The sequence below is a fragment of the Archocentrus centrarchus genome, chromosome 10, assembly GCF_007364275.1.
Source record: "Archocentrus centrarchus isolate MPI-CPG fArcCen1 chromosome 10, fArcCen1, whole genome shotgun sequence".
Taxonomy (NCBI): domain Eukaryota; kingdom Metazoa; phylum Chordata; class Actinopteri; order Cichliformes; family Cichlidae; genus Archocentrus; species Archocentrus centrarchus.
The window spans coordinates 39,646,551-39,662,008 of record NC_044355.1 but is presented as its reverse complement, the minus strand read 5'-3'; the positions used below and the strand labels follow the sequence as shown (position 1 = coordinate 39,662,008).

Below are 15,458 nucleotides of genomic sequence, written 5' to 3'. Positions count from 1 at the left end.
ACGAGGGCCATTTTCCAGGACAGCTAGAGTGTGTATGGATGGAGGGTTCTGGTGCACTGGTGGCGATGACTGAGGAACACAGCGAGGGAGCAGGCAAACACAGAAAGCTCCAGAAAGCTTTTCTCCGCTGGTTTCCGAGGTGTTCGGCTACTCATTCAGCTGAATAGAGAAGTGGGCCGAGGCTGCTTTCTAATGGCACCACACACACACACACACACACACACACAGGGTGTAGGCGCTCCACAGAAATAACAACACACACAAGCCTCTGACCCGAGTGTAAAGCAGCTTTCCACAGTGTTTCCAGCACTGAGCCAAAGTGGGCTCAGATGCACTTCCCAGCTAGCACAGGGACTCCAGGAGCCATTCATGGATCTTCATTTAAATGGAAGCACTGCTGGGTCTATGGACCGACCAGGAGGGGCCGCTCACACAGCCCAGCGTCACGATCAAATACACCATCCAGCTCGTTAGCTCTGATGTGCTAGCCAAACACGCTCATTAGCATGCTTTCCTCTGCAGCGCTGGAGTTCCTCTTCACCCAGTTTCCCACTGAAGCTGCACAAAGGCTGCAGAAGAAAGCATGGCCATAAATGGCTGCTTTTCAGCCTGTGTGGCAGAATGATGCTGTCCTGAGGCTCACTGAGGAGCCTCGTGGATTTAATGTTCACTCCACTCCTTCAAAACTAGACCAAACCCCCATTTTTACCTGAAGAGCACAGCATCAAATAAACTTCACGATGACTCGCACACTGCAGTAAAGGTCACATTTTAAGAACCTCTGGATTTATGACTCAGGGACGGCCCCAACCTGTCAGCTGAGGACTGAAGGTCACACGTATTGTTGTCACACACGAGTCGACTTTTCCACATCTGGTGCTTAAATAATGAGACTCTCTTTGCTTCGCGACCTCTCTCACCTCACCTGTGACTCTTTTTTTGGCTACTGTGTCCCCCCCCCCAGTCGTCTTTCTCTTGAAGTCACCTGCAGAGGAATCGATAAGCTATCAGACCATGAAGACTGGCAGACTCCCTCTGCCCCTCACTCTGTATTTCATGCTGTGTCACTCAGTGTTTGTCAGTGTGTGCATGTGTGTGTGAGCGTGTGCTGTCGAACTAAATCCCACATTTGATTGACCAAACATCCATCCACACTTATGATAACATGTAGGTGTCACGGTGAGAGTGTGTCGCAGCATCTCAGCCCAGGGAGCTTCAAACTGTGTGAGAGAGCAGATTTAAACAGGGGGGCACAGAGCAGGCAGCGGCGCCATCGAAGAGACTGAAAGCAGGGCCGGAAAAGAGAAAAGAGTGAAAGGAATGAAAGGCACGGAGCAGGAGGAAGGAAATGAAAAGTATTAATAGGGAGAAATATAAAGCTGAAAGGTGGTCAGGTGCTGCTGAGAAAAGCATGACGAGAGAAACGGGAGGAAAAAGAGTGAAAGGCGTGCAGTGACAGGAAGTAGACATGCGCTGGACCCTGCAGTGCTGCGCATCTGTGCAGGTAACACACTGAAACCAGCATCACCATTAAACACGCAAACCAGACATCCAGGTAACATTCAAGAACTTCTTCCATCACCTTTAACTAACCGAGTCTCCAATACTGCAGAGCAGCACGGCTTTGTGGGACAAAACCCAGCATTACAGCAGGATACCTCCACCCAGAAGACCCCAGCAAGCTGCGGGTGTGAACCAGACACCAGGACATGAAACTATTAGGACCCTGCTCCACCAGTGCTTCAGCAGACGGTCTGATTAGAGGCAGGACGAGCGACAGCAGAGCACGTGGGGTAAAGGTCTGACGTTTTAGTGCTGAGGTAGGATTCACACACATGCACTTAGGTGCTTCTCCTTCACATCACGTGATGCTGAACTAATTGTGCATCTGCTGCTTCACTTTGCTCGAGTTAAAAGTTGAGAAAACTTCAACTTGTGAAATGCCAATTCAGAGGAAACCATCCGAAGCACGTTTACTCCAGTGCTCACAGACAGCCTGAAGAGCCGACCGTGCAGAACGATGATGAGGACGAGGATGATGATGGTGATGTTGATGATGATGATGATGATGCCAATGACAATCACGACAATGACAAAGAAATGATCATGGCAACGACAATGACGATGGTGATGGTGACGATGACGACGATGAATATTCAGCCTGCTGTATATGAACAAACAGGCAGCTAGCTTGGCTAATGCTACCTGCTAAGCAAAGCTGGGCTAGCTTAACCTGCGATGAGCGGTTACTGTTGCTAGGACAACCTCCCCCCGCAAACATCAGAAAGCGTCACACTGAAACCACGCCTTCTCCTGCCTAACGATTCAAATCTGGTGACACGTGTGATGTCACACGACGATCATTCCAAAAGGAAAGTCTGGTAAGCTTTTCTGAGCTATCGTGAGCTTTCACATGGCTAATGTCTTTTTTTTAAGAGTCCATGAGTAGGTTTTGGATCCACTCGTGAGAGACACAACCTCATCAGACCAGAAAGCTTGAGTGTAGTTAACCCACTGCAGTGAAACTCAGAGGCTTTAACGGTGCTCTGATCACGAACCCATACCAGCCAGTCCAGTTTGGACACTCGAGGTTAAACTGTTCACATTCAGGATGCTCATTTACCCATGAAGACAAGCTCAGAACTGCACTCACATGCATGTTTGAACACATACTGGACAAACGCAGGAATTTGGATTATTACATATATTGCATCATAGCAATAACCAGCCTTGTGTCAACAGCACCCCTGCAGCATGCGTGTCGCCACTTTTCCACCCTGTCGATGGGATATTCACTGACGCCGCCGTGAATAGTAAGTGAGAGCTGATTAGAAATCATTTCCTCATTAACCTGAACCCAACGACCCCCCCCCCCCCCCCCAACACACACACACACGCACACACACCTCTCTTCTGTTATCACAGCAATTACTGGCAGAGGGAATCCAAAGTGTTGGAGCCAGACACATGATCTGAGTGCAGTCCGACCTGAGACGGGCTCAAACTGCATTCAGGTTTCAACAAAATCAGAAGAAACTGCAGCAACCTCAGCAGGAGCACATCTGATCCTATCCACAGACTGGAGGTACCATCACTGATTAATAACATCCTCGCAGTGTGACCGAAGAAAAACAAGTCATAGTTTAGTCTTTGTTAGCGAGCTGCTATCAAGAGTGGGTGGAAATGTATTAATTCATGTGTGATGACTGTGCAGTAATGATATCACACCAATGATGCTGCAGAAATTAATAAATATGTAACCAGATTATAGATGAAACTCCTTTTATTGCATTTAAAATCTAATTCTTTATACCTCTGCATTTTTATGCATGTTACAGAGAGTTATTGATTTTAATCACAGTGATCACCGTCAGTGAGTGGGTCCTCATTCTGCATGCATGCAGTGTGTGCTGCTGTAAACATGGAGGTGTGCGTCTGACACATATCACTGTAGCACTGAGCTCTGTGGTCTCACACACCTGAGCAGCCTTCAGGAAGTAGGTCAATGAGAGAGAGCGAGTGTGTGTGTAAGCGTGTGTGTGTTGGGGGGTGTGAGAGGACTGATGTTCAGGTATAAATGTGCACAGAACAAGAAGTTTGAAAGAAACTGGATTAAGCTTTCATGTGGAAAATAAGCAGGACGCCTGTTTTACTGGGAGCATGTACTCACATCTACACACACCATCAACTAATGTGTGTGTGTGTAATGAGTGCACGTGTGTGTGTCTGCTGTACTGGACGTGATGTGCTGTGTTTCTAGATAGCTGCATCCTGTTTGTGTGGCGTACGTGTTCATGTTCACACCAGCCTGAACAGGTCTTCCCCGGCACCTGGCTGCCACAGTTATGTAGCATGTGCGTGTGTGTGCGTGTGTGTGTGTGCGTGTGTGTGTGTGCGTGTGTGTGCGTAACAGAGAGAAACTGTTGTTTCACTATGACACAGAAATTTTCTTGAACCTCACTCTTATTTACACCAGTGCCCTTCAGAGCTCTCTCTCTCACACACACACACACACACTTGTAACATTTCCATCACTAAGCTGTGCAGAGCCTCTGAGCCCATCAGTGAAGCTCCACCATCCTGTGTTTATCATTATGAATGATCAGAGAGCCAACATCACATCATCAGGAGCCACAGCATCATCTTCACTATGTTTGGGCTCCTACACAGAGCTAACTTATTAGTTTGTGATGAGTTCCTGTATCAGGCAGTAAGTTCCTCCAAAGCTGGAATTGATGAGGTCGTATTAGGAAGGAATTGAGCTCCGAATGACATGCCGACCTGAGCCCACGAGGAACTCTGATACTGATGATGGAGGAACCTGAGGTCACACACTTGAAGTGACAGCGAGGATCCACATCTGTGCCAAAAAACTATTAATAAAACACACTCACACACTTTTATCCATCATCTAAAAATAACAGCTTTTAAAGTGGAGGAGAAACACTCAGTGTGTGTGTGTGTGTGTGTGTGTGTAATGAGTGCACATGTGTGTGTGTCTACTGTACTGGACGTGATGTGCTGTGTTTCTAGATAGCTGCATCCTGTTTGTGTGGCGTACAGTGTTAATTTTGTTGACAAAATATTTTCGTCATAGTTTTCGCCAACGACCCTTTTTTTCATGATGATAACTAAATTAAAACTACCTAAAATGATAAAAACTATAATGAAATTAATTTCACTTTTGTCAACGAATGAAAACGAGACAAAAATGCAGTGACGACATCCAATCAGAACTGATTTAATTTTGTGACAGGGCGGAACAAGTTAGGAAAACATCCAATCAAACACACAGTTGCACAAATTTGCTCTAAACCCAGGAAGACCAAACTAGCCTGTGATTGGTCGTTCCTTCCGATAGAACTAAGTGATGTAAACAATGTCAGCAGGGAGAAAGAGAAGAGCCGATGTATGGACACATTTGTCCTTTGATGTTGTGACAAACAAAACGATGTGTAAACCATTAGGGCTGCAACGATTAGTCGACATAGTCGACAATAATCGACAATAAAAATAGTCGCCGACGAATTTAATTGTCGACAATAGTCGTTTATTATTACTGGTGATTTTTTTTTAACGTAGTGAGACATCTTCCTGTCCGTCTTTCTCTGGCGAGCTTCACACATGGGCAATTCGGTTGTTAAGTGATGACGTAGAATTCCATTTCCTGGTCCAAACTGTCACGTGATCAAGTTGCCGCAATGCTGTGTCCCTGGTTGTTTTAACTCGAAAAAAACACACTCAGCTGTGATTTTACCGATGAGAAAGAGAAGCGGAAATAGCTGCAGTTGATAAGGTATGTTACAATCATCTTTAATAGTGACCAGTCATTGGTTATAGTCCAGGGGTCGGCAACCCGTAATCCGGAAAGAGCCATTTGAACCCGGTTTACACGGAAAAGCCGCAAATACTAGCGGAAGCCGGTAGAGGTTGCCGCGAGTGACACATATATTGAGATACTAAAATAAATAAATAAAATGATTTTATTTTAATATTTCAAGATCACACTAATGTTCCAATTTAAAACTACAACAAAAACCGAACTGAGAAAAACAAAATGCACTTCAACTGGATACTTATTTGTACTGCACATTAAGCCTTGATGAGCCGCAGGTTGCCGACCCCTGAGTTATACCGTTACTGTTTATTTAGAATCATTTGGACCCAGAAACGACGTCAGAGTTAAAGATCGGATAGCATTCAGCCGCATGTTTAGTGATGGGGGATACTGGTAAAACTGTGCAAACTTTGTTTTACAGGGACAAAAAAGTACTATATATTTTCTTTTTATGGTTGGAAAAATGGGCCGTTAGTCATATCAGCAGCAAACCTGATTAAAGGTTTTGAATGAAGTATGTGTTACTACCACATTTTAAATAACTTTATGCGAAATGTAAAAGCTGATAGCTAAATAAGTGCAATTTCATAATTATGTGATTCATAATCCGATTAGTCGACTAATCATTTTAATAGTCGATGACTAATCGACTATCAAAATAGTCGTTAGTTGCAGCCCTATAAACCATGTGGGGCGACTATCTCGGGTAAAAACACGACAAATCTTAAACGACATCTGCAAACCAGTCACCCAGATCTCCATGCAAAGGTCAGCATTTTAATGTCATGCAGGGTAAAGTGTTTTTCCCAGTTTGTGTTTAGAGAAAATCTCCACACCGCGGTGGATTAGCCTTTATAATCTTAGTCCTGAACACTGCCCTGTAACAGGGCGGCAGGCGCATTTCCCACCTACTCCACCACTCTGGCCTTCTATTTTTAATTTTCCAAAAAAATTTTTTGCCCCGTCCGCCGTCTCTATTTCCAGCGCCATGTGGACGCACATTGCAATATTTACGTTCTTTCAATCTGAGCCATTTGATTGGTTCACGACTGCCATGTGACTATTCATATCGTCTGCTGCCGTCATGGCTTCGGTCTCGGTCATAAGGTGCCTGCTACTTTAACATGCCCCCCTGCTACTCCGAAACAATTTGAAAGCCCTGCCTGTACCTTTCAGAGCCTCCTGCTGTAAAAGGCTCACATTATCTCAGTAAGATGGTGTTAATGATCAGGTGTGTGGGAAGCAGGTGAAACGCTAATGTTAATATTATTAATAATATTCATAACTTTGAATAAATGTTTAATTTTGTGTGTATATAATTAATTCAAGGGAACTGAAGAAAAAGCATTTGCATTACTTTATATTTTAGTCGACTGAATCGACTGTAGATTTAGTCGACTATATTCTTAGGATAATTTGTCGACTAAAACTAGACTAAAACTAAAACTATTCAGATGACTAAATTATGACTAAAACTAAATCAAAATTTGCTGTCAAAATTAACACTCGTGGCGTACGTGTTCATGTTCACACCAGCCTGAACTCATCTTCCCCGGCACCTGGCTGCCACAGTTATGTAGCGCGTGTGTGCGTAACAGAGAGAAACTGTTGTTTCACTATGACACAGAAATTTTCTTGAACCTCACTCTTATTTACACCAGTGTCCTTCAGAGCTCTCTCTCACACACACACACACACACACACACACACACACAGAGTGATGGTGGAGATAAACCGACCTGTCAGTCTTTTTGTTGATACTATAAACTGTGTGTGTGTGTGTGTGTGTGTGTGTGTGTGTGTGTGTGTGTGTGTGTGTGTGTGTGTGTGTGTGTGTTCAGCTCCTAAAACCAACAAATCTGCTCAGCAGTCACATGATTATTATTAGATAGTACTACTAGCCGCCCACACGAGTGGAGCTGAGTACTCGTCCCCAGCACCATCATAACACGTGTGCTTCTGTGACAGCAGGTGCTGCAGTACCAAAAGTACTTACAGTCTACTACTACTACTACTACTGGAATACTGCTAGCACTGTGGTACTGTGCTAAACTCACGCTGTGTTTCCTGAATGTGGGATTTGGGTTATTCCTGCACAAGAAGTAAACATACATCAGTGAATTATGTCGGCACTCGTTGAAATGCTGGCACTGAAAGGCTCGGTGGAAAAGGGAAGCAGAGACAGCTGGTGCAGCTGCTGGATGGAGGGAGTTATTACAGTGTGATCTATAGTGAGCGTTTCTATGTGCACGCCTATAGTATGAGAGTCACAGCGGTGATGTTTGTCATCGGCTGCTCGCCCATTCACAGTCCAGACATCTTTACTACTCGATATGTCTAAGTCACGGCGAGCCCAGCCAAAACACTGGCACCATGTCAAGGAGAGAGAGAGCGCGGCCCACGCTGAGTCCAAACCAATATGGCAGCAGCAGCATTTCCACCTCCAGCCCTCGCCCAGCTCTCATTCACCTCCCTGCTTTGCACCTGTAGCAGAGAACCAGCCCACAGTTTCCAGCCAGAGTCTCACTGACACCAAATACAAGCTTAAATTTAAAGCCCACTTTAAAAGTGCTGCAGTGATAATCAGAGGCATCATAAAGGTCCCCTCAGAGCACTGCCTCTTCTTATATAGGCGTTATGTAACCCTGTGCTTCTCACCGGCCTCTCATCTCCCTCCATTTTAAAAACAGGCACAGCCCTCGTTACGCTCTTCCTGCTTTAAAATAAGACATTCCCCTGGTGCCCCCCACAGATAAATCAGGTAACAGAGGCAGAGAACTTGAAAGAAATAGGGCAGCTCGTGAGCTCGGAGACCGCTGGGCCTCCACATGCTTCCCTACAAAGCCCCGAGCTGCTTCGGCCCTTCCATCTGCCTCAGGTGCTCCACAAAGCTGCAGTCAGGTGTGCCCACAGACAGACAGCTCACATTCATGTTGACACTCCCTGTGATGAGTAAGAATCACCTGCAAAGGTTAGATAAGGACACATGGCGCACACATGTAAGCATGCATCACTTACTACAGGACCCGTCCTGTTCCTGCACACAGTACAGACACCAGGACTGCCCCCCAGGAGCAAAACCTCAGCACAACATTCAGTCAGAGACACTTTCCAAAGCCCAGACTCAACTGCAGGACCACACCACGTGAACAGGAAGGCTGCAGAACATTCTGCATGAACCCAGCAGCTTCACAAGCACCTGCAAACCAACCTGTCCTCACACCTGTAATCATACCTGCTGCCATTGGCTTAAACAACGTTTACCTGATACTATGTTCTTGTGCTCCAAAGAATAAGAGCTCACCTTATTTATGGTTACAGGTAATAAATGTGTTACACATGAAGTCATCAGCTGACTCTGCAGTGGCCACAGTGACATCATGCAGGTGTACTCTGCAGGTTCAGTTTTTTTGCCTCATAAAGAATTTAATCATTCATTAATTACAGAAGAGTTTCACAGAATAAATTCAGCCCTGAACCTGCAGCAGCTCTGTGGCTAAACGAAGAGATGCTTTAAATGAAGAGATGATGAGCTGAGGCTGTGAACGTGACAGAAACATGAGAGCTGAAAACAGCTGCAGTGAGAGGTGACAGCAGCGAGCACTGTAAAGCAGATCTTTGTATTAAAGCCATGAAGAGAAGAGATGGAGGAGAAATTTACATCTCCACTTCCCACTGTGGTTTGTGTCAGCGTGAGAACAGCAACAACCTGGATCAAACCAAGAGATTTTCATAAAATGAAGATGGCAGAAGACATGCGATGAATACCTAATCACAGCCTTATCTCTTCCTCCTCCTCCTCCTCCCATCCCATCTCCTCTCTGGCTTTAATGCATGCCACACAGCCTGTGTGCGTGCTGGACACTCTGCATGGCTGAGCGCCGCTCTGCTGCTCCTCCTCAGGGAAGAACAGCTTGGAAAACCCTGCAGTGTGCACGAGGGAGAGGATTCAGGTGCACCGCTGACACTGTGGACTCAGCATTTATTCCACCATGAGTTAAAATGATGGAAACACCCCACATTATGACTAATGATCACTGTTTTTGATTGGAAACACTGCAGAATGACACTACACACAAAGGGAAACGGGCTGAGTAGCTGAGTCGGGTCAGTGAGCCTCTGCTAACCCTGCTCATCCCTGTTTGGAAACTAGGCTAAAGGGAACGCTGCCTCTCCGAGGTCAGAGCAAAGATGGAAGCCGAGAGAAACTGCAAATGAGAAACTGTCAGGAGGGAAGGATGGACCGCAGCGTTCGACACAGCTCTCCTGTGCCTGTCTGTGAGCTGCAGAGCGTCATCGAGACTGAAGTCTCAGTGAACCTCGAGGCCGGTACTTCCTGTCTCAGGAGCCTCAGTGACAGAAGTTTGGAGAAGGATGTCTGCGATCCTCCACCTCCCCTTCTTCTTTAAATACTCAATTGACAGCATGAGGGTTAGAGGAACATGCATCACCCTGCAACGTGCACAACTGCCAGAAAATCCAGGCATTACAGATCTGACAGGAACAAAGATTACAGCAAAATTATTTTCATGAAGGAAAGGGGAGAGATGGCATCCTGCTAACTGTAAGGGAGAGGATGGTGATGCTCCTCAGAGCAGCCCGAGCCGCTGACGAAGCTCACAGTCATTCATTATTGAGAGACCCCTCACCTGCCTCTGCCAGCACGTCAGCTAGCAGCAGCACACTCGACATGCGCCTCAGAGAAACATGTATGCGCACACTCAGCATATGCCCCGGCCCACACACGCACACACACAGTCCCTGTGGGGGGGTCGGGCTCTAAGCCGGATGCCCGATGAACCTCAGGGATTTGAGAGGAAGAAACCAAATTCCCAACACTCACACTGACGCACAGGAGCATGAGGAGGACCAGCCACACACACATTTACAGTTAGCTACAGTCACACACACACACACACACACACACACACACACACACACACAGGTGTGCTCTGTGGTGTAGCAAGGCTGGAAACATGAGCCAGACCACATTCAGCTGCACCACCAACACTCCACCTTCATCAGGTCTGCCTCTCATTGGCTCTGACCCGATTCCTCCTCCTCACTGGACACAGGTGGGAAACAAATAGGTGAACCCACCGCACTGATGGCTAACACACAGGTACCTCCGGCCCTGTGAGCTGCTGCTGTGCGGTGCCCTGGGCTTCGTCTGGCAGGTGCTTCTATATACACTGAGTCAGTATGTAGACTCAGTGTAGTGGTGTATTTACCACTCACATCATTTTTGGAAACATGTTGCATCTTTAACTGCTTCTGTGTGTGTGTGTGTGTGTGTGTGTGTCACTGATGCTCATGTGTGTCCAGTACACAATGACAGAAGGGACAGGTGAGTCACTGCAGGGCTGCGAGCTGAACACATTGCACTGCAGCACGGCACATCACGACTCCCACAGACAGACGGGAGACGGTGAGCAGGAGAACGGCCCGGAATACCGGAATAAAGGAGAAAACACGGAGACGAAGCCTGTAAAAGTAAATGCAGGAGACACAACGAGAAGCTGAAGCTGCAGAGGGAGAAGGTGACAGATGAGATGTAGGCGCAGCCTGTCGGTTCCTGGCACCGTGTAAATCCAGCCACTGCCAGCGACACCTGTATCCATCACTCTTGGGTGGAACTTCAAAGCCTTGTTATTTATACACCTGTCTGTCTGCCTGGATACCTGGCTGTCTGGATCCTTCGCTCCTCTCTGTCAACATCCACTCTAAATCCGATTTGCCGGCCTACATCAAGAAGGTGATGTAACTACCCTCCTGCAGACTGGAGGGGTGGTTCGTGTCACTCAGGCCGTTAAAGCAGGAATCCATCTGTTCTGGTTTTGATGATCACGACCCCGAACAAAGTCTGCAGTTCATGTCAGCTACCCAGCTGTCTGTACACTGGTTAGCCAATGTTACCTGCACACACACACACACACACACCTGATTCTCTTTGACCAGCAGAAATGTATTTACACAAAAACTCTGCAGAAACATTTTAATAACGGGCGACTAAACTTCTATACGTCTGTTTGTGTAACTTACACATGGGCAGTGTGAGACTGTGTGATTTCCCATCCCAAACGGGATCAGGGCTGATTGCACTCATCCCTACCAGGTGATCACACACCCACACACACTGACAGTCTGAGGCTCTGTACGGCTGCACAGTAAGGGCTCTCATCTTTATTACAGCTGTCTGTTTCTGCACACGTGGGTGCTGCTTCCATGAAATTAACAATATAAACACAACAGGGCTGAGTTTCATCTTGATCCCTGGTCCACAGTGTATCTCAGCCGTGCTGCAGCTTTGAGGCTCACTGAAAAGTCTGGCAGAGGTGCTCCAGAGATGAGAATGTTCACGTGAGTCTGATTAGGTGTGAGCACCCAAACATGAGCATTTTGGTTGCAGCTGCTGCGTGCTTTGGATTAGGGGCTGTGAGGAAGTCCTGACCTCCACACTGAGTCCAGGTCGATGTGTCAGCATTGAAGCGCTCCAACAACAGTGAGTCTGATGAAGTGACGTCCTGGAGAAACAGTGAGAAGGTTTGGCTCTAACTGCTAACCTGAAGCAGGACAACAGTGTTTATGGTCGCAGTCCAGAAACAGGTGCAGCTGTTTTAGCACCACACTGTGACCTGCAGAAAGCTTCAAAGGAAACCTGACAGGAAGTCATGTGACTTTCCAGCACATGTGGTGGGGTCCCCCTTTCCTCACTGTCAGCTGACACCTGTGCTTTCAGTTTACATGTGACCCTCTCTGTAGGAACGAGGTTACTGACCCGCCACAGTGAAAGCACCGCGGACTAGCTGAGCCCGGCTAATCATTTAGCGGAGCGTGCATGTGTCCGGCTGTGTCCTGTTACAGGGAGATGTGGTGACTGACATTAAGATCTGCACATGATGTCCTTTCTGCAGGAGAAGCTGATGGAGCTCTTTGAGAGAAAACATTCACAAACCGATGGTGGTTCACGTGTGAGCCGCCTCATTAAACTCGTTACCCTTCCAGAAAGGAGCACACAGGTTCACATTCACAGCAGCAGCAGTCAGTGCTCATCAGAGAGCCAGACCACAGCATTTACTGTCTCCCCGAGCTGGAGACGAGGCTCTTTGGTTTTCAGTATATCTTATGTGCTGTTGGCTGCAGTGGAAAGCTTCAGGTACTCTCCCAGCAGGGAGTAACTCCGGCCGAGACGCAGCTGTGGTCGGTGACTTCGATAATCACATTTTGCAGCAAACATTTCGCCTCCACCAGCAGAAAGTGACAGCTGCTCTGATAGCCCTGCTATCTGTTTGGAAACCCGAGTGGAGTGAAGGACAACGAGAGAGGCACGTCTATCACGTCATCATCAGCATTTTAATATATCGGTAAAGATTAAACACTGAAAAGTCTGGTGCTTGGTGTTCATTTTTAGCCAAAACAATCATAAAAATGCAAACCAGGATGACTCTCATGTCCCAAAAGGTTCTGCAGAGGGTCAGATTTCCATGGTCCCTGCAGTGGATACAGTAACTAAAATATGTGATAAACGGGGGGGGGGGGGGGGGGGGGGGGGGGGGGGTCAGAAAGAGCAGCTCTGAATGAGGAGACAGAAAGAGGAAATGAGAAGCTGTGTGAGACTGAATGTGTATGAAAGGGGGGTGGATAGAAGCAGCTATGCATTAGGAGGAGGGACTGCCTGACACTGGTCTACGTCACAGTAACGCCTCCCTCCCTCCCTCCCTCCCTCCCTGCACTACAACTCACATGACTGCAGCGGCCCTGTTCTGTAACTCCAGTCACGAGGATAGAGTAGTATTACAATAAGCAGCCGGCAGGGGCGAGCGGCATCCACACACACAGAGAGAGAGAGAGCAGAGCCAGCACTAATAACCCTCAGTAAATATTAACATGTTAACGGACTGATAACCTTATCGGGCTGCACACTGACAACAAAACTGTGATCTGAAGTACGCCTGATTTTTCCGTTTGCACTTTATCTTCACCTTTGTGTGCCACTCAAGGACTCTGCAGCATTACGGGCCTTACAGGAGAGACACATCCCAGAGCGTGCCCTGAGAACAGGTCCCTGCTTTGGGCCACAGTCTGCACCCTACAGAAGCTGGGACTGCATTTTCTTTGGAAACGTCCCCGTGCTGTGATCATTTCCCACGGAATTCAGCCCCAAACGTGTGACTGACGTCAGGCTGCACAGAGCGCCTCTGTGATGGCGTCACAGCTGCTTCTTACTGCAGAGAGCACACCAACCCCGGCCTCTGTCCCGGAATAATGACCCGGGGTGGGGGCACGCTGGGACAATCACATGTCCATATATTTATACATTTTCCCTTTCTGTATGAGCACAGCTGGATCGGTGTGGCTGCATTATGTGTTTTTATAACGCGCTGGGTTGCAGTTTACATCTATGTGTATCTGCGTGTGCCTGTGTGAAAGCACATGTCAGTGCTTATAAATAGCCACACACACACACACTCTCTCACATTCACACACACTCACTCACACACTGAATTAACCTGCTTAAGCTGCCAATCAGCTGTGACAAATCGCCCCCACCTCCTCCACCCGCGCAGGCTCAATATCTCCTGCGCGGTCAGACTGGTGCCAATCAGCCCGATCACTTCACTCAGGCTCCCGTGTTCCACGCACACGCCGTGTGTCGTGCGCGCGCGTGGAATAATCTGCGCGTGTGTTCCACAGCCCGAAGGAGATTAGAGCCGATAAATTCCTCTGGTGTCGCGTGAGATGTCGAGTTTTTCCACTGGAGCCGCTGCAGAAATGCGGAGTTTCCTTCCCGCACAGCACGCGGCTCCTCGGAGCCTTTCATCCCGGATTAGACCCCGGTCCCACGCACGCTTCGTCCTCATATTTAACCTGAATCACCGGTGAACGCACACCCCCGATCTCGCCCCGTTCCGGTTTAAAGCAGCGAACCACCGCGTGATCCAAACGTTTTGTAATCTGTGTGAAGCGGTTACGCAAAGGGTTACGAAAACGTAACATCTCTCCAAGTTTGTGAGCTAAGCGGAGCCTCGGTCTGATCTCCGGGTCACAGTTTGGTCCGATCAACCCGAACCGACCGCCAAACTTTGAGCCGCCGCAGATCTCAACGCGGAGACCCTCGAAGAAGCCCGCGGAGCGGCCAAAACACGCCACGGTGTTCACCGAGCATCAACAAACATCCACACACACGTCCAACCAGCTTCAGCTCAGACACACAAGTATTATTTTTATTTATGTGTTTCTTTGAATGATTTAAACTGAACTCGGAGCAGTCCCGGAGCCAAACGAGCCTCCAGGTTGCCTTAAAAACCAATACAGTCCATAGGCTGCGTCCACGCGTTGGAGGCGCACCACGTGTCCACGTCTCCGGCACTGACATTAAAACTTCCTCCAAGAATGCGTCAAAAGTTTCCAAAGCGCCCCCCTGCATACCAAATAATCCTCCCGGAGCACCGACACGGCGGCCGCTCTGCGCCTCCAGCAGCCACTCACACATTTACACGTTTCCATCAGTCACAATCCCACACGGCCGCTGTCACATTTCCCCCAAAACACGTGAAAGCAGCGCGTCAAGACACATTCACCCACGCGCCTGCAGACCGAGACACCGGGGTGCGCAGAGCTGGGGAGATGCTGCCGACAAGCCGGGCGACAGGCTCGCGTCTACCGGCCACGGAGTGCGCCACGGCCGGCGACGTGCAAAGACGCGCCCCGCTCTGCAAAGCCCGCGGCCCCGCGTGTCCACAGAAGCCGGGATCTTACCTGGCTGCCGGAGTTTTCTGTCAGGTAACTGAAGACAAAGGACGAGAGTTCCTCATCTAACAGTGGAGCGCAGTCCGCCATCTTCTAGTGAATGAGGAGCCGCGGAATCAGAGAGTAGAGTATAGGAGGAGGAGGAGGAGCAGTGCGGGAGGCCGCCTGCAGAGGGCGCATCTGTTTACCCACACGTCAGGCGTGCAGGTCTGCAGAGTGGCAGCATCAGGGGTCAGTCTACCCCAGTCCCCAGAAACTTTACCTTCAGTAACATTACAGAGTGTTTACTGCAGGTCCTGATTATCATTCTTTCATTTCATCATCACTTCACAGAAAACAGCTGCTCAGGCTCTCAGTCCTGTTCGTTTTC

The 15,458-nt window shown here is 48.1% G+C and overlaps 1 protein-coding gene across 3 annotated transcripts in view; it reads right to left on the bottom strand.

Annotated features, from left to right (window-relative positions):
• The window catches only part of ppargc1b (peroxisome proliferator-activated receptor gamma, coactivator 1 beta), an 83,369-nt gene extending 68,161 nt beyond the window's left edge, over positions 1 to 15,208 (bottom strand). For all 3 annotated transcript variants that reach the window (XR_004020459.1, XR_004020460.1, XM_030738965.1), the window contains exon 1: positions 15,098 to 15,208. Coding sequence is in view for 1 of the 3 variants with exons in the window: in XM_030738965.1 (XP_030594825.1) it covers positions 15,098 to 15,178 (81 nt within the window). In the remaining 2 variants the exon portion in view is untranslated. The remainder of the gene's footprint in view (positions 1 to 15,097) is intronic.
• Positions 15,209 to 15,458: the final 250 nt, after the last annotated feature.